The 24,485-nt window shown below is 36.6% G+C and overlaps 3 protein-coding genes across 10 annotated transcripts; 2 read left to right on the top strand and 1 right to left on the bottom strand.

The window, feature by feature from the left end:
- Positions 1-700: 700 nt before the first annotated feature.
- LOC105166062 (leucine-rich repeat receptor-like kinase protein HAR1) lies at positions 701-4,441 on the top strand. The gene is made up of 3 exons (XM_011085282.3): positions 701-1,637; positions 1,739-3,497; positions 3,719-4,441. The coding sequence occupies exons 1-3, from the start codon at positions 825-827 to the stop codon at positions 4,069-4,071; spliced, it is 2,925 nt and encodes a 974-aa protein (XP_011083584.1). The 5' UTR covers positions 701-824; the 3' UTR covers positions 4,072-4,441.
- Positions 4,442-6,972: 2,531 nt separating this feature from the next.
- LOC105166061 (ATP binding microtubule motor family protein) lies at positions 6,973-15,829 on the top strand. Of its 7 annotated transcripts, XM_011085280.3 has the most exons (21): positions 6,974-7,557; positions 7,646-7,845; positions 8,047-8,170; positions 8,297-8,391; positions 8,917-9,052; positions 9,696-9,761; positions 9,875-9,937; positions 10,056-10,106; positions 10,221-10,303; positions 10,385-10,499; positions 11,274-11,322; positions 11,461-11,699; positions 11,820-12,059; positions 12,513-12,587; positions 12,671-12,733; positions 12,864-13,260; positions 13,631-13,728; positions 14,913-15,028; positions 15,160-15,238; positions 15,393-15,444; positions 15,532-15,829. In XM_011085280.3, the coding sequence occupies exons 1-21, from the start codon at positions 7,072-7,074 to the stop codon at positions 15,630-15,632; spliced, it is 2,928 nt and encodes a 975-aa protein (XP_011083582.1). In that variant the 5' UTR covers positions 6,974-7,071; the 3' UTR covers positions 15,633-15,829. The 7 variants fall into 7 exon arrangements, 4 of the variants coding, with proteins under 4 accessions (XP_020551209.1, XP_011083582.1, XP_020551208.1 ...); XR_016066287.1 differs by lacking the exons at positions 15,160-15,238; positions 15,393-15,444; positions 15,532-15,829 and adding exons at positions 13,880-13,961; positions 14,058-14,185 and having other exon boundaries at positions 14,913-14,994; XR_016066286.1 differs by lacking the exons at positions 15,160-15,238; positions 15,393-15,444; positions 15,532-15,829 and adding exons at positions 13,880-13,961; positions 14,119-14,185 and having other exon boundaries at positions 14,913-14,984.
- A 543-nt stretch (positions 15,830-16,372) lies between these two features.
- Positions 16,373-24,196, bottom strand: LOC105166060 (DEA(D/H)-box RNA helicase family protein). Of its 2 annotated transcripts, XM_011085279.3 has the most exons (19): positions 23,778-24,194; positions 23,471-23,653; positions 23,294-23,362; positions 22,881-22,987; positions 22,328-22,409; positions 21,287-21,460; positions 20,971-21,119; positions 20,725-20,820; positions 20,043-20,145; positions 19,893-19,955; positions 19,689-19,750; positions 19,411-19,507; positions 18,642-18,760; positions 18,516-18,558; positions 18,222-18,323; positions 17,928-18,026; positions 17,765-17,845; positions 16,947-17,218; positions 16,373-16,673 (listed from the first exon to the last, which is right to left on the bottom strand). In XM_011085279.3, exons 1-19 carry the CDS (start codon positions 24,099-24,101, stop codon positions 16,658-16,660), a joined length of 2,241 nt encoding a protein of 746 aa, XP_011083581.1. In that variant the 5' UTR covers positions 24,102-24,194; the 3' UTR covers positions 16,373-16,657. The 2 variants fall into 2 exon arrangements, with proteins under 2 accessions (XP_011083581.1, XP_088738845.1); XM_088882719.1 differs by lacking the exon at positions 16,373-16,673 and having other exon boundaries at positions 17,008-17,214; positions 17,761-17,845; positions 23,778-24,196.
- Between the last annotated feature and the right edge of the window lie 289 nt (positions 24,197-24,485).

A 24,485-nucleotide genomic window follows, 5' to 3' on the forward strand; every position in this document is an offset into this window, starting at 1 on the left:
TTCAAATCGTCGAATCACGCCGTCGATAAACAGACTTTACTACATGCAGCCTTTCTTAGATATTTTAATATTTTTTATAATGGGATATTATAACACCTATTTGTTAAAATATTGCACTTTAAGAAAATAAAATAAAATTATTCTATATTTTAAAAAAATTGATAATTTTTTTTATTTTAAAAATAGACAAAAAAAATAACCATTATGTTCTTATTTAATATATATTATCTTTTATTTTAGTGCTCGTTGAATTTTTTTTAATTAAATAGTAATGGTCAAATCTTAAAAAAATAAAAGATTTTGATTCAACAAATTATTTAATTCATGCTAATTATAAATAATTTAAAATTATAAAATTACATATTTATAATTTTTTAAATAATAAAAAAATATTTTATCGTTATACTAAATTTTACAGGAACTTCTATAATTTATCCTTATTTTTTAAAATCATATCATAATATAAAATACTATATTTAATATAATTACTTTACATTTTATTAAATTCGACTTAAAATTAAATTTCGCATTAATAATATAATTCGAACACCCTGCTTTCTAGTTTCTAGTCTCATTTAACGGCGTCAGTAACTTGACGGTCCCAACAGCCAAAAGACCGACACAGAAGAACAGCAGAAGACTCTCAGAAGATGAAACAGCTAACAGATTCACAGAATCACACACACACTCAACGTATTTTTGCAATTATACTAACATTCAGCGGCCTATAAAACCTCTGTCCCATTCGTACAAATATTTGGTATGCATCCAAACAGTACGCTAACACTTCTTCCATTCTTGATACAGGAACAGCTACAGCTACCATGAACAATCCTTCTCTTCTTTTTCTCTTCTTCCTCTTCTATCCCACTGTTATTCTCCATGCATACTCGGATCTTGAAACCCTTTTGAAGCTTAAATCATCCCTTGTCGGACCTTCGGCTTCGGGCCTCCATGACTGGGCCGCTCCTCCATCTCCGTCTTCTTCAGCCCACTGCTCGTTTTCCGGCGTCACGTGTGATGCTGATGCCCGAGTGACGTCTCTGAACGTCGCCAATGTTCCGCTTTTTGGTACCCTTCCGCCTGAAATCGGCCTGCTGGACAAGCTCGTCAACCTCACACTTGCCGGCAATAAGATCTCTGGCCCTCTGCCTGTGGAAATGTCCAACTTAACTTCGTTGAAGTATGTTAATCTGAGCTCGAACGTGTTCAACGGCACGTTGCCTGGAGAAATTGTGCTGAAACTTACGGAGCTCGAGGTTTTCGACGTGTACAACAACAATTTCTCGGGGAATCTGCCAGCGGAGTTTGTGAAGTTGAAGAACTTGAAGTTTCTTAAGCTCGCTGGGAATTTTTTTTCCGGGGAAATCCCGGAGGTTTACTCAGAGTTCCATAGTTTGACTCATTTGGCTTTACAGGGAAACAGTTTGACGGGAAAGATTCCTGCCGGATTGGCTAGGATTCCGAACCTTCAGGAGCTGTATCTTGGTTATTACAACACGTACGAGGGGGGTATCCCGCCGGAGTTTGGATCTATATCTACTCTTCAGTTGCTTGATCTCGGAATGTGTAATCTTACCGGTGAAATCCCGGCGAGTCTTGGGAATCTCAAACATTTGCACTCTTTGTTCCTTCAGGTTATATTATTGCTAAAACAAATTACATACTGATTGAACGATTACTCTCATTGAAAGGTTTTTAACATCAAACGTTCGATGTCTTCCTTTCCACATAATAGGTAAATAACCTGACGGGGCGACTTCCTTCGGAGCTATCGGGTTTGATGAGCTTGATGTCATTGGACATATCCATAAACAACCTCATTGGAGAAATACCGGAGAGCTTTTCTAAACTGAAGAATTTGACGTTGATTAACTTGTTCCAGAACAAATTCCAGGGCCCTTTTCCAGCGTTCATCGGCGACCTTCCGAACCTTGAAGTATTACAGATTTGGAACAACAATTTCACAATGGGGTTGCCGGAGAATCTTGGCCGGAACGGAAGGTTGATGCTGCTGGATGTCACTAAAAATCACCTGACGGGGACTGTACCGAGGGACCTGTGTAAAGGTGGGAGATTGAAAACGTTGATTTTGATGGATAATTATTTTTATGGCCCTTTACCCGAAGAGTTGGGGGAGTGCAAGTCCTTGACAAGGATACGGATCAAGAAGAATTTCTTGAATGGCACAATTCCGGCAGGATTTTTCAGGTTTCCCTTGCTGGAAATGCTGGAAGCGAATGATAATTTCTTTACTGGTGAGCTGCCGGAGGAGATTTCCGCAAACAATTTAGGAAGTCTTGCATTGTCTAACAATTGGATCGCGGGGAAGATACCACCGGCGATTGGGAGTTTGATGAACCTTGAAATTTTGTCACTTGATATGAACAATTTTTCTGGGGAGATACCAGCGGAAGTTTTCAATCTCAAGAAGCTTTCGAAGCTAAACTTCAGCGCCAACAGCTTGACAGGTCAAATTCCAGTGTTCATTGCTAATACATCCCACTTGACATTTATTGATCTGAGCCGGAATAATTTGTATGGTGTAATTCCAAGAAGTCTTTGTGAGCTACAGAATTTGAATGTGGTCAACCTGTCCAGGAATCACTTGGATGGTGCAATTCCAGGGGAAATTGGGCTAATGAAAAGCTTGACGGTGTTGGACCTTTCTTACAACAACTTCTCTGGCAGAAGACCGGCGACTGGCCTGTTACAATATCTGGACGACCGGTTTTTTGCCGGCAATCCTAATCTTTGTCCACCCCATAGCACCTTTTGCCCGTCGGCTCTGAGCCCACAGGGTTCTCACAAGAGGCATGCATCAAAGGTTGCAGTCTTAATTACAGTATTGGTTACAGTTTTAATACTGCTGCCTGGGGCTTGGATTATATTCAGGCGGCACCGGCTTGAGAAATCAAGAACCTGGAAGTTCACTGCATTCCAGAGACTGGACTTTAGAACTGAGGATGTCCTGGAATGCTTGAACGAAGAGAACATAATTGGCAAAGGTGGAGCTGGAATTGTCTATAGAGGCTCCATGCCTAATGGGAATGATATCGCAATCAAACGTCTAACTGGACGCGGCAATAGCTGCCATGATCATGGATTCATGGCAGAAATCCAGACTCTCGGCAAGATCCGGCACCGCAACATTGTTCGTCTCCTGGGATACTTGTCTAACAAGGATACCAACTTACTGTTGTATGAATATATGTCACATGGAAGCTTAGGGGAGATGCTACATGGATCCAAGGGGGCTCATTTGCAGTGGGAATCAAGGTACCGGATTGCAGTTGAGGCAGCAAAGGGCTTGTGTTATTTGCACCACGACTGTTCACCTTCTATTATTCACAGGGACGTGAAATCAAACAACATTTTGCTTGATTCAGACAATGAGGCTCATGTGGCTGATTTTGGTCTTGCCAAGTTCTTCCATGATGCCGGTGCGTCTGAGTGCATGTCCTCCATCGCTGGATCCTATGGCTACATTGCCCCAGGTTTCTATTCTCTGAACCGAACTACATTTGGTTTGCAGTAATGTGATTACTTGTGTTAAATTTCTGTGCGTGTGAGATTTGGCTCTGTTTCACTTGATTACAGTCAGATTTTTAGTAACATAGAACCTGATCTTCATCCTTGCCTATGTAATGCACCTGGAGCTCACTTTTCATCATCAGGGCTGGGCTAGTTACTGACACCATTCCGTCTTTTTAAACAGAATACGCCTACACTCTCAAAGTCGACCAGAAGAGCGATGTATACAGCTTCGGTGTGGTGCTGCTGGAACTGGTCACGGGCAGAAAACCAGTTGGAGAATTTGGAGAGGGCGTCGACATCGTGAGATGGGTCCGGAAAACAACGTTGGAGCTGGCTCACCCATCGGATGCTGCCTCAGCTCTTGCAGTGGTTGACTCCAGGCTCAAAGGCTACCAACTAACCGGGTTGGTGAACATGTTCAAGATCGCCATGCTGTGCGTGGAAGACGAGAGCTCAGCCCGTCCAACCATGCGGGAAGTAGTTCACATGCTCACTAATCCTCCAACGCCGACCCCTAAGCTAATCAGTCTTTAATTTTGACACCATTGTCGGAGGAACGAGTTCTGTGATGCACTGGGAGTTTTGAGGAAATAAAAATGGCAGGTTTTCTAGGTGTAAGTAACTTGTAAGAGTAATAAGTGTGCTTAGATTTGCTTTGGCCGACGTACCAGGAAATTGTTATAGGGGTTTGATAAGTTGGGAGGATGAGAACGTAAGCAATTCGTGCAGTGTTTTGTCTGTATAATTTGCTGGAAGTTACCCCCAAGTAGTTCCTTTCATTTCTGTCTAAGAATGTCGTATAAAAACTTCTACAAGCTTGTAACTTGTAAGTACTTTCTGTTATCATCTTAATCAACCTTGCAAGTACATTGTGGTGCATTCCAAGTACTTGGTCATTGTAATATGTGAATGGTCATTGTTTCTGAACTGTATACTAACCACATGCAAGTAAATTGCATTTATTGTACACATCTCATGAAGATATTATGAATTTTAAATCTATTGTGGTAATAGAATTTCAAAGAGATCATAATGCTTGTAAAATAATCATCTATCACATATCCGTGCCACATGCAGGTCTATTTTTTAATTAAAAAAATAATAATATTAATAATTCTATGATGTGATGCTAATATGTGACACGTAAATATAACAAAAGTAAAAAATATAAAATAAAAATGACATATTTATGATCTTCAACCAAAATTACAAGTACTCATATCAATGTTTACTTGTTATTTTGACAAAAATAATCATCTTAATCTTTACATCACTTGTTGAATCTATAGTTTTCATTAAAAACGTGAGTCCACTATGAAACTTTAATGGGGAATGCGAATTTGTTCTCTTATTTGGAAAGTGGATAAATGTTGACTTTCAATCATCTATTTCTAGAACCAAGAAGGATATAGACAAAGAGAACATCAAATGCACTCCTACCAAAGTGTTTGTAATTACTTATCCTTTTGTGGTGAAAATTATTATAATTTAAATATTAATAAAAGTTGAGAGTATTTAAAAATTAAAAAAAAAAAAGTTAGAATATCTGAAAAAATATCTTAATATTTATAATTTTACTAACAAATTGCAAAAGTTGATGGGGAGTTAACTTTTAACTTAAATCAACTTAAATTTAATCGATTTAAAAACATAAATTATAAAACAAAAATACTATTTTCAGCTTATTTTCACCAATAAATTGATAAGCTCTTAAAACAAACACGTGCATATATATATATTTATTTATTTATTATTAATGCAGTTGAAATGCAATGTTATTTATTTATTTATTATTAATTAAAGTATAACTGTGTTTTGGGTGTATTATATTCGGTCAAAATAAAAAAAAAATATTGAAATTATATTTACATATTTTTGTTGGTAGTAATTGAAGATTACTTGATACATACACATTACATAAATTTCAATTGTATTTGTTTAATCAAACAAATTAAAAATATAAAATAAAAGATTGATTAAAAAGTTGATAAAATAAATAAATTAATATACAAGAAAGATACTTATTTTTATATAACTAATTAATCAAATATTATTGTTATTTGTAAGCAAAATATATTTTGGTCCCTTTATTTTGGGTTAAAATCAAGTTTGGTCTCTAAAATTTTCGAGACATAATTTTGATTTATGATAAATTTTTTTAGACACGATTTTAATACTTAATATTTACAAATTGATACAATTTTGGTCCATTCGGTTCTCTCATTCTTAATATTTCTAAGACCAGTTTTAACATTAGATCAAAATCGTAATAATTTATAAAGATTAGGGACCAAAAATCATATTTTAAAAATTTTACAGACCAAATTGATTTTGAGTTAAAGTATAAGGTCTAAAAGCGTAATTTACCTAATAATTATCATAAAATCAAGGTAAATTACACCAACATCCCATGAGATTTGACATAATTATAAATACATTGTTGTTAAATAAAATATTATATTTACCATCATTGAGGTCTGTTCCATTTTATATTTAACTTCATCAGTAGGATTCCGATAAATTTATCACATGTTATTTCCAAAATACCCCTAATAAAAAATTTGACTATGATTTGATCAACTTTTCAAACAAAAATGCCCTATGAACCAAATTATTATATTTTAAAATATTGAGGGCGTTAAATGTTAGGATCCCACACACTTATATAATATTTTATTTTATTTTTTGCTAAACTAGTCATTTTTGTCCATTAAATATTGCAGAAATTATCTTACATATTAGGGTGAATTACATTCACACCCCTTGAGGTTTAGTATAATAATAAATACATTCTTGTTAGATAAACGAAGGGTGTCTTTGTATTTGCACAGTTTTTTATACAAGCATTGTAATGTTTTACAAACCTCAAATTGGTTAAATGCATTACACTTCTTTTTGCAAGCATTGTAATGTTTTACAAACATCAAAGAGGTTAAATGTAATTTTCTATCCAATAAGGATGTATTTATAATTATACTAAATCTCAGGAGGTGTTGATGTAATTCATCCTAGTATATAAGATAATCCCCATAATATTTAACTAACAAACGCTGCTAGTTTAGCAATATATATATATATATATATTTAAGTACAAAATATGTGAGATCATAACATTTAACCCCCTCAGTATTTTAAAATATTATAATTTGGTCCAAAGGGTATTCTTGTCTGAAAAATTAGTCAAATCAAAGTCAAACTTTTTATTAGGGGTATTTCGGGAATCACATATGATAAATTCAAAACCTACCGATGGAGTTAAATATAAGATGGGACAAAATGCAAGAAAGATAAATATAATTTTTGATATAATAGGAATGTATTTATAATTATGTTAAATTTTATGGGTATCGATGTAATTTACCTTAAAATTAATGCTCGGAGCCGAAGCCCAAAATAGTTATCTTATTTGAACACAACACGACCCGCTACGACCTGTTTCCTGGCCGTTTTAAATTCCCCCCCTTCAGAAATTCAAATCAACACAAATAGCGCATCCGCCTTCTCCCCTTTGAAGTTTCTTTCTAATCGTAGAAAATGGAGATGAAATCTCCTCCTCCGTGTCCTCCCACCGTCACCATCCGCCGCAACCCACACCGGAAGGCACGCGCCACTCCCTCATCCGCCATCCCCTTCCGTGAACCGCTTTCTTCACCGTCTCTATCAAGAGAGATTTTCTCTACTGAGCTTCCTCAAAATGCTATCAGTACGGACAGTGATAATACCGATCCTTCGCCTAGGATTCTATCCGAAAACCTCAAAGTTTACTTAAGGATCCGTCCTCTCACGATTCAGAAAAACAGCAGAAAAGCAGCAGAATCGAAGAATGCTTGGCCGACGAATCGGAAAATCCAGAGTAATTCCAAGCCGAAAACAAAAAAGAGAAGTGAAGTATGCGTACAAGTAAACGAGGATTTGCATTCTGTCACAGTTTCAACTCCACAAGCATTACAAGAAACGAAGAGGATTAAGTCGGAAGTGTATGAAGGGTTTTCGCATGTGTTTGCCTCTGATTCGTCTCAGGTTAAGTAGATTTTTATAATCATTGTCTTTTCATGTTTGAAGAACATTAAATGTGATCTGGATTGATATTTTCCATCCTGTTCTGCAGGGTGACGTGTACGAGGAGATGGTGAAACCCTTAGTTGAAGCTTTTCTTAAGGGGAAAAGTGGGATGTTAGCTGCAATGGGGCCTAGTGGCTCTGGGAAGACTCACACCGTTTTTGGGTGCGCCAGGGAACCTGGTATGGTACCTCTTGCCCTTCGTCACATTTTCAGAGAGAATGGAAGCTGTGGAACTCAATTATCGAGGTAAAATATTGATAACTTGCTTCCAGAGATATAACCAAAAAAGATTGTCAAGTGACTTTCTTACACTTAGTGTTTATTTTGGATACGTTTATATATGTGTACTTGGCTCGCATTGAAGGGAGCCAATGACCTTTTGTTTCTTTGTCAGGCTTTGCAGAAGTTAGGTTCATGCTTATTAATCTCTGAAAAACTATTGGACAGGGTATTCTATCTGTCAATGTTTGAAATCTCTTCAGAGAAAGGAAAGGCTGAGAAAATGATCGATTTACTACATGATGGAGGTGACATATACATGCAACATTCAGTTCTCAAGGGACTTCAAGAGGTTTCGTGATATATTTTCTGGGAGAAGTTTTTGTTTCGCAATGAATACTTTGTCTTATTTATCATTTGTATCATTCTCTCTGAAATGAATGACAGATATTAACCACCCGTATGTCATTCTAAATAGGCTGTGGTTTCAGATGCTCACCGAGCTGAGTCCCTAATTGCACATGGAATGCTGAAACGTGCAACAGCTATGACAAACTCGAATAGTCAGTCAAGGTTTGTTTTCAGCCATATTCTTTTACCAGCTGTCATTTTGGCAAGATTTGATATGTAAGTTACGTGAAACAATCATACAATTTGATGATATTGTGCCTGATGTAGATTATAGTTAATTTTTCCTCCTACTCATCGTCAGCTGCTTTTCGGAAAGAAATTCGGATCCACCAGATAATTGCTTGTTGTTGGTCCAAAAATTGAGACTATTCTAGTTTAAGAACTAATTCAATTCGAAAGCTGATTTCCTTATATTCATTACATTGTACTTTTTCCCGATGGTTGTTTATGGACATGATATGTTACAAGAGGTGGTGAAATTCTATCAGTCTGGAGTAACTAAAGAACTGAGTAATTAAAAAAGAATGTGAATTTAAATAGACACTGGGTAGCCTTCCGCTAGTCTCTTATGCTTCCTTTTAGTTGTCTATTCTAAGTTTTGCCTTGATGTAGTTGTAGTAAATTAGTAATGATTATTCGTTATGGTTTTAAGCGGTGGTCTGTATATAATTTGACAAATGCTTGCAGTCGTTCACAATGCATCATTAACATCCGGTGGGGGTCTGAGAAAGGTAATGAAGAAGTTGATGGCAAAACAAGCACCACCACCCTAACTATTGTGGACCTTGCTGGAGCCGAGAGAGAAAAGAAGACTGGCAATCAGGTAAAAATTGAATGGTGTAAAGCTCGATGAATAATGTTTGCTGGCATGGAATCCATGTAGCTGGAAGATCTAGATCCTAAATTCTATTCAAATGTCACTTTTATAAGTATTCACCTTTTTATGTTAAACATAATTTACAGCTGAGAGTTCTCTTATCATAAAAACTTCTCTCTTTAAGTGAAATGGGGTTTGTAAAATCGAACACTTTTCTCTTCTGCAAAAATTCATTGGATTTGCATGGGATTTCAATTAGATCCTATGGATAAGAAAGATTTTCAAGATATATTTCAACAGCAGATTTGGAGTTCTGTTCAATGCCTGATTATTGTAGCTTAGAATTTAGAAGTGAACATGAGAGAGTTGTAAATTTACGAGACTTGTTGGAGTAGTCACTTTGCTGGAAAGATAAAATAACTAGACAAATATGCCCCTTGCATGATTTGTCCTTTCAACTTGTAGTAAATTGAATAAAAGTAAGCTCCATTAGTTTTTGTTTGCGCCCCCCCGGCCTCTAACTTGAGAATAGCATTTGCCAAATGTAGGCTTACTATCCTGAGCTAGTCCTTCCATTATAGAAACTTTAAAGTGAATACATTTAAAATGGTATGATATTCTTGTAATGGGCCAAGTTATTATTTTACAGGGTGCTAGATTGCTTGAGAGCAATTTCATCAACAATACCTCAATGGTATTTGGTCTGTGCTTGAGGGTATGAATACTTTTTAGTTTATTTTGATGTTCTACTACTCCTTTGACATGTATTATCCTTTCACTTGAACAAGACTGCCTTATTTGATATTGAGTTTCACTCTTCACTTCCAGTCATTATTGGAGCACCAGAAGAATCGAAATAAGCCACTACAGAAGCACTATCAAAACTCCCTGGTAATCTGAGTTGCTAACGTTGGCCTTGTTTTTAGAACTATTTTGTTTCCTATATTGATCTATAAATTTATGCTTTGATACTTTGAATATGGTGTCTGAATTAGCTTCTTATGATCAGTTGACCAGATATATGAGAGATTATCTGGAAGGCAAGAAAAGGATGATGTTGGTGAGCTTGTTGTGCTTCTGATGGGCTATGCAGCATATTATGCTGTTACATTATTCTCAGCATTTTGTGACTCTTGATGTTGTTTTATCAATTAACGAATTTCTAAATCTGCAGATTTTAACAGTTAAGCCTGGGGTAGAAGATTATCTTGATACATCCTTTCTGTTGAGGCAGGCTTCACCATTCACAAAAATTAAGTAAGGAGATCTGCAAGATTATTACCTCGTAGCCCATTGGACCTTTTCAAAGTAGTTAAAATGTTTTGTTCTTGAATGTAGGTTTAAAACCTTAGAAGAGCCTCTAAACTTAACATGCAACAAGAGGCCCAACCAAGCATTGCCTAGAGAAGAGCAAATGAAGAAAATAAAGTTCAGCAAAAGCGAAGCTTCTAAGGTATAGTATTCATTGACTTTCTTAAACACACATTTATAACAAACATACCATTTACTACCAGATAGTCGTCTACTGTTTAACCCAATGAGTTTTCAGATTATACAAGGTGAGGAATCAGATATGATCTTCATCACTCAGTGATGTGTTAAGTTAATGATGATGTCACCATATGTTGCCTGTGTTGTTCATATTTTATAAACTCAATCGATTCCATGTCACATACACGAGTCTTTCGTGGTTCAACGTGCTTTCCTACAAGCAACTATTAAATAAATTTTTAGACCCTCGTATTAACAGTAAAAGAAGGCTAGGTAAAATACTGGTCGTGATATCTCATGGTCTATGGGCTTGTTTCCTTGCATATGAGTGTGCCAGACTGTAGTTAGCTTCTATGCAAGAATTATATGCAGGGTCAATTTTTTAGATCTTTAATTGAGCACCTGTGCACTCCTTCGCTTGTTCTTATTAAATCTGAGAGGAATACAGCACGTGGCTGCACAATTTCTCTGCACCTTAATAAGTGGATCATTTTGCAGAGGCCGACCCTTTTGAGCAACAGTAGGTAGTGGTAATGCATGTGAGGGGGATTGATATGGTCAAAGTTATGCTTTCATTTCTCAGTTAAGTTCACAAAGAATAGTTTGATGCCGTACTGTGATAACCTACTGTTTTCTTAGTATTTTGGTTAGTTTAACCATACCTCAAAACCATCCTTACTTTCTGGGTGTACTGTTCTAGTCCATATAATTTGATTTGTTTCCTGTTTTCTTTCAGATTGATGAAAGAAATACTGACAGAGGATCCCATTTGAATATGCCAAAAGGTTCTTCTAAATTCTAATATATTTGTTTGGTTAATGCACCTACTTTTGTTTAAATTTTCTTGTACTCTGTAGTGATATCTCTGGTCTTTGTTATTCTAATGCTGAAAGTTCCTCCTGTGGCAATTATTTTGTGGATAGAGACTCCTGGGAAATTGGTTAAAAGCGGCCTCCATAAAAACATTGAAGACATTGATGACGAAAAGTTGAGCAAGATTCATGTTTTATCTGGTAGATCTGTTGGAATGGAGAGTCCACAATCATCCTCAGAGGGAGACTACAATAACTATAAGCCTGAAAAGGAGCGCGAATACCAAATCATGCAAAAATTTTCAAAAGCCTTGTGGACTGTTTTGAAACAGTACGTTCAAAAACTAGAGGTAATATGTGGTCCCAATGGAAATAGAGCTAATATTTTCGTTAGGTATGCTCGTTATAGTTCATCTGTGAATCTCTTTAGACTTTATATAATGTTGATCTCTTAGTATGTTCCTCTGCAGGTGGTTGAAACTGAAAATCGCCATCTCAGGAACAGCTTAACCGACCAAAAGACAAAAAACATGGACCTTGAAGATGAACTCACCACTGAGAAGATGAGGAGTTTTTATCTGGAACATGAACTGAAGGAGTTGAAGTCTCAATGCAGATGTTGTCAAAAAGCTTCGACTGACCTCTTTCCAGTTTTAATGCATGATGCTAGTCCCTATCTTTCACAATATGAAACGGCTGAACTGCAGGAGGTACTATTGAATGACTCTTGAAGACTAACATCTAGCTTCTCTTATATATGTACCTTCTAGCTTTCGTTTTCCTAAAATGTATGTGAGGGGTGTTATGAAAAACCCAGTTTAGCATAGACAACATCTAAATAGAGTATTCATTTTGTTGTTTACATGTTTCTGGTGAGTAGATCATTGTATTTATTTGGTCCTTCACTTTTTTAAGATGACCAGCTCATTGGTTTCTGTCAATGCTTTAGGGACATGAGTAGTATAACTTCCTTAGATATACCATAATTCTTTGGGAATCCAGGATTTGTGTTTTACAAAACCAGCAGTGTCAAAGCTATATAATGTGCTCTTTTCTCATTGTCTTTAATTCCTTAATTAGAGTTTCTAATGTTGTCCACTAATATGCTCAACATTTTGAATTTCATTGATCATCTGATCTTCTATTTCTGAAATTTTGTTCAGGTGAACTCAGAAGTTTCATCTTTTTCCTCGAAAGAGTTGGAGCAAACTGAAAATGAGAAGAAAACTGATTCCCTGGTAAGTTGTTTGCATTTGCTTCACGGAGTGCCACTATATATACCTGCTCTAACATATCAGAAATCAATTTTTATTAATGTCAGGTTAGAGATTCACTTGTGTCTTTTACTTTATCTGCTAGTGGAGTTGAAAGGCATTACCCTCAGGTACAAAATTGAAGCAAGTCCTTTGTCATTGTCTTTTTCTCTTTAACAATTTGCTTGGGTTTGACTCATACAGTATATTATTTATGTTACATATAAGATCCACACTTACCAGTCATGGCTTATCCATCAGAAACTTGTGGAGCGCTCTGGGAGTGGTGATAATACTCTAGATGCAAAGGGATTAAATACCAGCGCTGTGGATGAATTTTCCAGAAGTCAGGAACTTTCAACGACTACTAGTGACACTCAGGATTTGAATTGCTTTGAAGACACAAGCATAGTAGAGTCTTCCATAAGTGAAGTAATTAGTTGGTCCACAAGTGCGAGTCTCTACACAAGTCACGAATCTGAACTCGACACTGTAGACATTGCTGGAGATGCAAAGAGTCTGGAAGGCGAAAGCGAATGTTTATCAAATGGATCATGTCTTCCTACTTCTCTAGAATGTGCTAACGCTAAAAGTTTTAAAGATTTTGAAGATCCAAAAGCTAAAGAAGTTCCAAGCCAGCTTGAAAATGATTCAACAGGTTCAATTGTTAACTTGTGCTTCTATGTATAAGTTTGTATAGCTGCTCTATGTGTGTTTGCTTTCATATATTGTTATCACAAGCAGAACTAACTCCCTCTTTAATAACATCTTTAGAAATAGACTTAGAAAGTTGATATGATGAGGACGCCTGCTGCATATACCTTACTTCCCCTAAGCAGTAATTCCTGGAAATGTTACCCATCCTTTTCTTCAGAACCTGCTGCTCTACATACCATGCCCCTCCCATACATTTTCCTTCAAATTTATTTCTTGAAGTTTGTAATTTAGCCCTTCCATTTGCTTGCTTAGTCATCTTTCTACAGATGAGGCTTAATGACTGGTTGAGCCCTGGATGTTTTCTGTTGCAGAGCATTTGCACACTGTTGTTAGCTCTTCTGAATCTCCTCGAAAAGATGACACCAGTTCTCGCGTGAATGGAGAACAACTCAATAATGAAGAGGGCAAGGTTAGTTTGATGCTTGAAGGCTTTACTTTCCATCATATTGTTACTGATGGTATGCTATTTTCGTCATGGAAATTTTATTCAATAACTAGTCCAGCTGTGTAGCTTATTTGTTAAATGAATGATTAAGATTCTTGTCTTTTCTGTGTAACAGCCAATGCTTAGACTTTGCTTACCAGTGTGTGCATGGGGGATATTTTCGAGATTTTTCTTCTGACACATTAGTGAAGAGAAAGGTTTAATAATTATGATAAATATCCTTTTTACTCTATTAACAAATCATCTATGTTTTTACTGCACATTTATGAAGGATAATCTTTTTAAGGGTTCAGGGGCAAGAAAGCTGAAACCTTAAATTCTCTACCATTATCAGCTTTTATATACTACTTGCAGTTGGTCCAATACAAACAACAGGAGACGGCCTGAAGTTCTTGATTTGATTCTAGCATATATTTGGAAGGTTGTTCCAACTCTACCAGAATTTGTGCAATAAATTAACTATATATATACATGGTGTATAAAGTCATTCTATAGAAACTATTTTTTCGAGTCCTTTTTCTTTTGAGAAATAGTATATTAAGTCTGGTCATACCAGGATGCTCATCTACATTTTTTCCTTCACTGTAATGTCGATCCTCCCAGCATATCATCCCCTTACAAAATGTGCATTTTTGTTTATGCCGGTTAAAGTTTTGAATATCAATTCACTGCAAATGAGAATGCCGTTGTCCTCAAAAGTTGCTTCCATCACTCCAAAAGATATCCTTGCACTTCGATCTGTTTGAATACAGTATTGCAATGATGCTTTCCTGTGATAGCTACATCCTTGGGATTTTTTGTTAGATTTACTACATATAGCACCCATCATGCATTAGTTTAGTGGAGCAAGTAAAATATAGGACCTCTTATTCTAGTCATATTTCCTTACAGACTGTAGTAGAACTCCACCAAAATCAAATGCTGGTTTCATCTTCTGAATGTTGGTGCTGCTAGTCGCCTGAGTCCTGCACGTTACATATGATTTACAAGGTTGCATACCTAATAACTTGTTGACGTCTGAAGGTGTTAAGCTACTGTTATATCTAATGGGTGCTAAAATTAGAAGCATTTTCCCATTTCTTGTGCCTGAGCTTATCTGAAAGTTCCATTTTGCGAAAGAACTAATACTCTTCCCATTGTGGGAGCAGCTGGGTCCACTGGTTGCAGTTGTGCCTGAAGAAGGATGGGATGCCAGAAACACGTCCAAATTTGTGCCTAAGCTTGCTTCCCGCAGCAATTTCCAGCATACAGACAAACCGAAGAGGTACTCAATGATTTTTAATTCATGCTTTCTTCGTGGATACCAAATTAGGAGACATGATTCCCCTTTCTGTTCAGTAACCTTTTCTTAATATTCCACTACGCATTACTAGGATTGTTTTTAAAATTTTTCAGGAGACTACTACCAGCTTCATCTGTATTTTTAAAGGATTTCAGCTTATTGGACATCAAGGATGAAACTGACAAGCCAAAGGTGAAATTTAAATTACTCTTAACCACCTCAATTCTTGTTCCAATCCAAAGAAAAAGAAATGATATGTTATTACGTGAAACTCTATAATTTTCTTAGCTTTCTGTTGAATTGTTCATTTCAAGTGTGAAAATTACAAAGTAGTATTATCTCTCAGGGCGGCAGGGGCGGGAAGAGAGTGGCAATGGATCACAAGAACAGAACACAAGGCAGCTTATCTCTTCTTAATTTACTTACAAGTAAACTTAACAGATGAGAAAACCTCGTTCTCTGACTTTGCTGTATATGTTGTACAGGCATATGTTCCTTGAAGTCCGTCTATACCTACGTACAGCTCATTTTATTACATAGAACACATTCCATCCAAAAGTTTTCTCTTTTATTTTTTGAAAAGTAGAGAACTGCTTCAGCCGTTTTTGCCGTTCACAGAGGGTCAGAATAGTACAAGAGCTCAATGGTCCTTCCATTTGGTTTTTATTTTTCCTTGCTTTCCATCCAAACGGTAAAATAGCAAGTTAGAACTCTATTTATGCTGGTGAAGAATATTAGTGTTATTTTGAACGTCACCCAAAACTTATGTTGGGGACTTTGAAAGGCCTTGTCCATAGGTTGTACTTTCTTCCTTTTCGTTAGTTGTCACATAGCAAATAAATATAAAAATTCTAAAATATTATTGTTATTGTTAAATTATTTAAAAATTCCAATATCAATTATTATATAATTTTATAAATAATAAAATTGAACTATAATTATTATAATGAGTAAAATAGTAAACATAAATTAAATTTATTAACAAAAAAGTTAGCTCAGAATCATCTGGCTTTTGATCTAAAAACACATTTCTTGGCAATAACAAAAGTTGGAACAAACACCTTAAAAATGTCTTTTTGAAATAAAAAACTGCAAAGTACCTTTTCAAAACTCTCACAAACATGTCCAAAATACAGCCAAGTTTTAACACCAAATCATAGTACACCAAAACTGCAAGGTTCCCTTTTAAAACGTCAGATTGTATTTAGAGCTCAAAGAATCTTAATACAACATTCTAGTACAACTAATCTAGGTGATCAAGAATACAGAAGAACTTCAGTCACAAATGTATCAGCAGATCACAAGCGTGTATTAGAAGGCTTGTAGTTTCTACCAAAACCAAAATGGAATCTCATTTTTAAACTTGGAGCCGTATTTCTAGGGTGAAATTAAACACAAAATTTGATATAAGCAGTTAAATTAACAACTAAACATGACTGCAAATACATCTTGCCGAACTCTGATTGGAACCCGAATGAATATCTGCTGCGGTTTAACATGATAAAAGGCAGGATTAGTTATATTGCTAATAGCAAGCTACATCATCCGATGCTCAATCCCTCAAACATATGGAACAACGCAGCCATGAACTTCAAGTGATGCACTGTGACCCTACCGGCGCTTGTACCTGCATAATAACAGGCATGGTAACGTTCCAAAATCTAAATAGTCCAATATAGGGACCATAGGAATAAATAACTGGGAGTAGACCCTTGTGGTATTAGACAAGACTATATGCACCAATGGAGTTACAGCTGGACATAAATAGCATGCAATAAAGACATGAAACAAACTTTTGCTTTAACCATACAGAATTTTGGCTGCTCTGGTGATTAGTCACTATGCTGAACCAGGAAAACAAAAAAATACATGTAAGTCACATCATAATTATAATTCATACCTTGACTTGCTCTTGAATGAGGATTTCTTCTTTGCTCCCATTCGTTGGGTTCTTTTCTGCCTTTTCTCACTCATGTCATCCTGGAAAAGTTCCTGCATCTCTTCTGTTCTTGATTTAGTTATTTGGGAAGGGTGCTTGGACTTTTTAACCGACTTTTTCACGATCTTGCCGGCATCAACAGCCTTTTTTGCAGCCTTCACAGCTTTTGCTCTACGGTATGCCACATCAACCAGAGGAATTCCTTTTTTCTCTGTCTTACTTTTCCTTTCTCCCTGGTCATTTCAAATATTGATCATTACAAACAGTTTGCAAAATAATATGCATTCATAGTAACCCATGGGACCCTCGCATCAACAAAAAATTACACATAAAGAAGGATCAAATGATAGAAAAAGTTGGGCAGACAACTAGATCACGTCAGAATGTTGACTAGAGCAGGAACCAGGTGGAATGACACTATTACTAAGAAACTATACAACTTTATTACCAAATAAAATATAACCATACAACAATAAGAATTAACATTTGTGTCACAGTAGATGAGGGCACATGAAGGTGACTTCTGATTTGTGCTCAGAAACAGCTGGTCCCGCCTTGTCATGACCATCCACCCAGTGGGTCCCAAAATTAGATCCACACGAGTAACAAGTCCATGTAAGAGTGATCATAGTATATCCCAATCACGTGACGTACGAAAGTCACCAAAATTTGTGGCACAATTTGCATAGACAATTCATTCTTGCATGATTTTGTATATTTCCACAATTTATAAACAAGAATATCCGACCATATACTGGAGAAAAGGAGGAGATACATGCCTTGACTTCATCCTCATCCTCATCCTCTAACATTTCTCTAGCCGCCTCCATTTTCCTTCTTTTTTTCCTAGGCAAGTTTTTCTATAAAAAGAAGTAGCTTCATATAAATCAATCTGGCCAGGAATATTGGACTATAAGCTGCATAAGGCAGTATGTAAAGCACCTCGCGCTCTCGCCTTCTCTTTTCCTTCATCTTCAACTCTTCCGCTTGTTCAGCACTGATCACCTCATTGCCAGCACTTTTTAGCTTCCCCAAAGCTTCCTAATAAATCATTTATAGATACAATTTAAATAAACAGCAAAATTAATACAACTAACACAAGAAATTGTTCAAACGGACATTCATAATTGACAGAGCACAAAGCCTTAAGCATTTTAGACATCTATTGAAAATTTTGATTCACTAGCCTATAAAAAAGACAATGCAATATCATAATGCCAGGCAATGGGAAGCTACCTTTGCTGCCTTGGCTACAAGCTTTTTTTCCTTCTCTGTAACGAACCAAGTTCTTTTAGGGCGTGAATAAATTTCATCTTTGTGCGCAATCATGTTTTCTGCCTACAAAGCCAAGAAGAAAGAATAATATATATACTTTATAAGTTGGAAAAGGGATATTATCTCTAGGCAAATAGCATGACCTTTGTGTGGTACAACAAATTAATATATTTCTATAATTAAGCCAAATATATTAGCACCAAAAGAAGCTGCCATTCTCTTGAAAAACTAAACAAGAATCACGGAATAGCAAACCTTTGTCACCTCCATTTCAGCTTTTCGCAGAGCCATTTCTTCCCTGCAACAATCAAAGGCAATAAATGGTGGCATAAATCATATAATTCTGCATACGGGAATAGATGGCAGAAATGAACCAGTTACCTTTCTTCTTGAAGAATTGAGGACACTTGATCTTCCATTTGTTCAATTATTTCAGACCATTTCTTTATTGATTGCTCCGCTACAATTCGACTTTTAAGCCTAGAACCAGCTCTTTTAACCTGTCAAAATAGTCCAGGTAGCCTTAGCACTAAACTGTTCACACGCAAAAGCTTTATTATTCTAGTCCCTTGTTTTTCTATTTTCAGGGGAGATCCAGAATATTTACACTGATACATCATCCAGCAAACATTTGAAAAAAAAAATGGATGAAAAATTAATGTAGATGCAAATTTAGAGGATATAAAGCCTAAGACACGTAATTGCTGCTTGAAATAAAAGTTAAAAAGTCATGCAAATCCACTGATTTTATGTACTGAGTACAACTTCTTGGAGGCAGAGTATTGATGACAATGTACCCTTATCAACTCTGGTAGAAAAATCAATCAAACAAACAAACCTTACAAGGAAAGCAAAAAAAGGCATATTTACAGGCTATTTGACGCCCAGACTCATCCTCAAAACCTTTGGAGTTAGAGTTGAAGACAGTTAACTACTTAAGCACCACAGGGCACAGAGAAATCAAGGATACAGACAATGAAGAGGGGACACACCCAGGAGAAGACAACACAAGATGTAAGAAACAGTGAGCAAAGAGCAACAGGGTTCAAACATACTTTTGCTTGTGCTATTAAAACAATACTAAGTAAGAATAATCAAAACAAATAAAGCACAAAATAACACATTTGAATGATGGGGCTTAGATGCTTACAATAGCTTTTAGTAGAGACCGATCATTATCAGTAACAAAGGTGACAGCATATCCTTCTCTACCTGCTCTGGCAGTGCGGCCCACCCGATGAACATAACTGCAAACAATATACATATATATTTATACATATTGTTTACAGTTGTCCATAATCAGACATATTTGGTTTGACCAGTTGTACAAGAATGATAAAAAATAAATAGAGATTATATTTTGAGCAGAAACCACTTAACTGAACTATAAGTTGGTGGTCAATTTAAAACAATCATTGAAATATTTACCTCGTAAGATCTCGCGGACATGCAAAATTAATAACTGTCTGAACACCAATTATATCGAGACCCTAACAAATGGAAATAGAACAATGAGAAGGCACCAACAACATTGCCACACTCGAGCCAATGGGGAATTCTTTAATTGCAAATTGTGAACATATGAAAATGTATTAAAAAATAGCTATATGAGTTGACAAATATTATTCGTACACGAGCAGCAACATCCGTCGCAATTAGGAAATCCACTTGTTGCTTCCTGAAAAGTTCCAAGGCCTGTCCAATAAATCATGACAGCTTCAACATATGTAAGAAACCATTCATAAACTCAACAAAGAGCAATGCTGTGGGGGAGGGACATACATCCAAACGCTGGGCCTGGGTGAGGTCTCCATGAAGTTCGGCTGCTTTAAGACCGGCTAAACCAAATAAAATTTTCAATCTATGCGCAGCCTTCTTGGTTCCACTAATAACAGAATACAATTTGTTAAGAAAAGGAGAATTTTACACTAAACAATGTGCATAAGAAGACTTCAAACCAGTTTAGCATTATTGATATATGATGAACATTAGTTAGGAACCACAACTAGGTTTTCTATTAATTTACCACCCCTAGCAACTGAAAGTGTCAAAACGGGCACAGAAGGTTTCATTCTGCTAAAGCTTCAACTGTTTCTTTCCTCACTAAAAGCATTCATCATTTTGATTATAGAAATCCTTTCCCATGATCCAGCAACTGTCCAGCAGTAAAGAGCCAACCTGTCACACATTTTGCTCCTACTGCTGGCTCCGTTTTCATTTTCTTGAGAGAAACCGACACCTTTTCATGGGATTCAGTAACTAGCAGCTTGATTCAAATCAACATCAACATTCTCACTCTGCTCAAATGTCTATACGCAAATTAACTCTTAAAACTACCGGAAACTTTCCTTCAGTGGCAACAATGGATGAGAACTCAGAGGAGAGACTCAATAAGACAAAATGTGAACTATGATCCTACTCCACATGAAAATAGCAATTAATTCCATTTGAGATAGGCAAAAACCTGAAAATAATCACTTTAGATGTAAAAGTCTTGGAGCACAACGCAAGAAGAACTGCTTCGTGATTTCCTTCACGCATTCGACGTATACGAACCACCCTGGGTGGGGAGGTGGCAAAGTTCAGTGGGATAATTTATAACAAAGAGGTAAACAATCATTGACATTATAATTTGGACAGTCATCATGTATCTTATAATAGAACCATGAATATAAAAATAACCAAATAGCATCAGCTACTAATGACTTACTCTTCCGTTAATGTTGCTGGCCGCTTTGTTGTTGGATCAGCTGATAAGCGCAATGGTTTATTCAGAGAGAGCTTGATAAGCTCATCCACTTGCTCAGTCATGGTTGCTGAAAATAACATGGTCTGCCGCCTTTTAGGACACATCTTCACCTGAAGAGAAGCATTTATCTCAGAAATTAAACTTTATAAAATAACTAATTACTTTCATCCAGGAGATCAGATATCCCAGATTATGTTCATCATATGCTTTATTCAAAAGACAACTGCTCCAAGTGCATGCTTTTTCCTACCGAAAAGAAAATTGTTTTAAGATATACCAGTTCATGAATTTCAGCACTAAATCCAAGCTCAAGAAGCCGATCAGCTTCATCAAGTATCAAAACTGCAAGCTCATCCAGATGTACTGACAAAGAGTTGCGTAAGTGATCTATCATACGCCCTGGAGTCGCCACAACTATATCCGGCAGTGATCTCAATGCTGCTTCTTGCACCTTAATATGATCTCATATCAATATAGGCAAAAAATACAAGAAGAGACCACTTGGGGGACAGAAAATAAAGCATAAAGAACTCCCTCATCAAGAGTTTCTCCCGTGCATGGTTCCAGAAGAAACCTTTGCAAGTATCATATACATTTGCTATTATACCTTTCAGCGAGATGACAAATGCTAGTAGGATAAAAGCTCATGAAAACTAATTGCACAATAAATGTTTCATTTTGAATGTGGTGGAGATAAGATTTCACTCTCTTAAGAAATTTGAATCCAGTAACCAGATTTGACAAATGGTTTCATGAATTACCAAACGAGACCAAGTACCTAATAGCAAGTCATAATTGAAACCCCACCCAATTCTTTCTTCCCCCCCTTCAAGCCAGTAAATTCCAGAATGAAATTTGTTCAGTCTCGCAGCAGAGTTTGCAAGATCTGAGTCCACATTTCTTACAATCTATCAATAAAAGAAGGAACTATTCTGTCACATACACATAAGCATTTACACTTTTCCTGTTTGGTTTTCTCTGAGCGAACAGAAATATTTGACGCGAACAGAGGCTCAACTTGAGCAGAGTTGATTTACAAAATACATATAAAGCAGGAATTCACTGGTGTTTGCTCCGCTTGAACCCTAGTTCCATGGGGTTTTAAGCCCACACATTTTGACATTGACCAGCTATAAAAGTGGCATATATAAATGCTAACCATGAATGCACCTATCGAATATCAACTCTCCCCGACAAATAAGAAATTTTAACTGCTTTATATTTTGAAAGAGGCTAAATGGATTAGAAAGAGAACATAAAGCATGAAATGATGTCAAAGCTTCAACAAATAAAACAGAGTTGTTCGTCACAAGCAAACCTTCGTTGAAAGACCACCAACAACCAGACAGCACCTGATATCGGTCATAAACTGTGCAAGTTTTCCAATCATACTATGAACCCTGAAAGATAAGTCATGTAATATAGCTAAAATCAATGTAATTATGGAAGAACTGGAGGAAAACATGGGGAAGCAGAGGCAATCAAATCAAATTAAATTAAATATGTTAACCCACACTTGTTAATTGCCTGAATGCAGCATCAGGTTGCCAAGGCCACAAACATACATAGATGGTGACATGAAGGAGCTTAGGCACCCTCAACATATTTATTTTAGATGCATACTCAGAAGTGATACAAAAGAGAATATCTTATACACAACCATATCCCCCCGGCCCCACCCCCCAAAAGAAAATCAATGGTAAAATCAGAATTGTGTTATTAGCTTATTTTTTGTTCTACAAGAAGACAATTGGACATAGAAAGGAGGGCAGATATTCATCCTACCAGCAGCAAATGTGAATACGAAAGGGAACTTCGATAAAAAAAATAAAAAAAAATCATCTAGAAGTACAGTAGGAATCAGAACTTACTGAACAGCCAACTCCCTTGTTGGAGTGAGAATTAGAACTCTTATAGCTGGCCTATTCTTTGGCCGGTATAACAATCTCTCCAATGTTGGTAGAGAAAAAGCAGCTGTCTGAATATTAGAAGCAGTATATTCATCAGTCCTATAGTTACAGGATCATCTTTGTCGCAACACTTTCAAAACAAATACACATATGCTACGAACTACAATATAATTTTCTCAAAAGGAAAATGAAATAAACAAGAGGCGGCTAAAAGATGAAAACCTTGGAAACCATATGAGGCAACACCATCAACTAATGTTACCATAAATATGTACCTTTTGAATAAGTAGAGCATCTTTTTGAAGGGGCGATGCACTTAAAACCAAAGAGCTCAAATTCAAACAGAACTTATCATGAAAGCAAATTAGAAGTACCTTCCCGGAACCAGTAATAGCACTCCCACATATATCACGCCCAGTTAAAGCCAATGGTATGCAAGCAGCCTACCAATAAAGGGAAAAACCATGAATGCACCAATTGCCAGATTACATAAACTAATTCACGAAAATTGAATAAGGCAAAAGAAGAAACGATAAAAAACAATTAAGAACCTGAATAGGGGTGGGCTTATTATAGCCCAAAGCTTCACAAGCCCGAAGCAACGGTCTCGAAAGATGCAGGTCGAGAAAAGAGTTTGCGTGGAACGACACACCCTCCACATGTGAAAAGAATGACTTCACATCATTCCCACTAGTAGTTGGCAATTCGTCCTCCTCTTCCGGTCTATAATCCTCCTGCACAAGCAATTAACCGTAAAATAAATGATGTGAATCGAAATACAAATAGCACCCAATAGGAATAACTTAATATTCTAGTTTTGCTCAACATTAATAGAACGAAAACAACGACAGTAATTACTTGGTGGTGGGGCTCCGAATCAGAATTTTCATCGGAGTCATTATCTTCGGCGGTGAGGATGGGGCGTCGTTCGCGAGCTTTGGATATTTTGTCGTCAATTGAAGTGGTGCTCCGCCGAAAGTGTTCATCAGCGACCGACTCGGAGTAGGAGGAGAAGTCCCACGGCGACTGCGATTTCTTGTTTTTTGATACTTTTTCTGCTTTAATTTCGACATCTTCTGCTGCTGCTTCTTCTTCATCTTCATCCTCAGATTCGGTTTCCTCTTCGTGTTCAATTTCCTCATCGCTCGGCGGTTCGAACACGAATTTTGTGGTTGTAGCCATTGCAATGGTATCTGCAGAAGCAGCGGTGCTGTCAATAGGGAAGAGGGTTTAAGGCTCGAGGCTCCTCAAGTGGCCAATTGAAAGGGTTTTGCATTTAGCCGCTAATTTCAGTTTTGATTGCCCCATCCGGCCCTCCCCAATTTGTGGGGTACCGATCCGATCACTAAAGCCCATGAAGATCATGAGCCCATTACACAATCAAATTTGGGCTTGAGGATGGATGATGATCAGGCCCAACCTAGTGGTTCACTTTTTATTTGAATTTTTTCCTCTCTTTTTTAAAGAAGTTTCTCATATAAGATTCCAAAATTAAAATTTATTGAAACTTAAAATAAAATTAGAAGATGTAACTCAGATAGTTTTCTTTTTTATACAACTCCTGTG

This window comes from Sesamum indicum, linkage group LG7 (assembly GCF_026168435.1).
Source record: "Sesamum indicum cultivar Baizhima isolate 11 linkage group LG7, ASM2616843v1, whole genome shotgun sequence".
NCBI lineage: Eukaryota > Viridiplantae > Streptophyta > Magnoliopsida > Lamiales > Pedaliaceae > Sesamum > Sesamum indicum.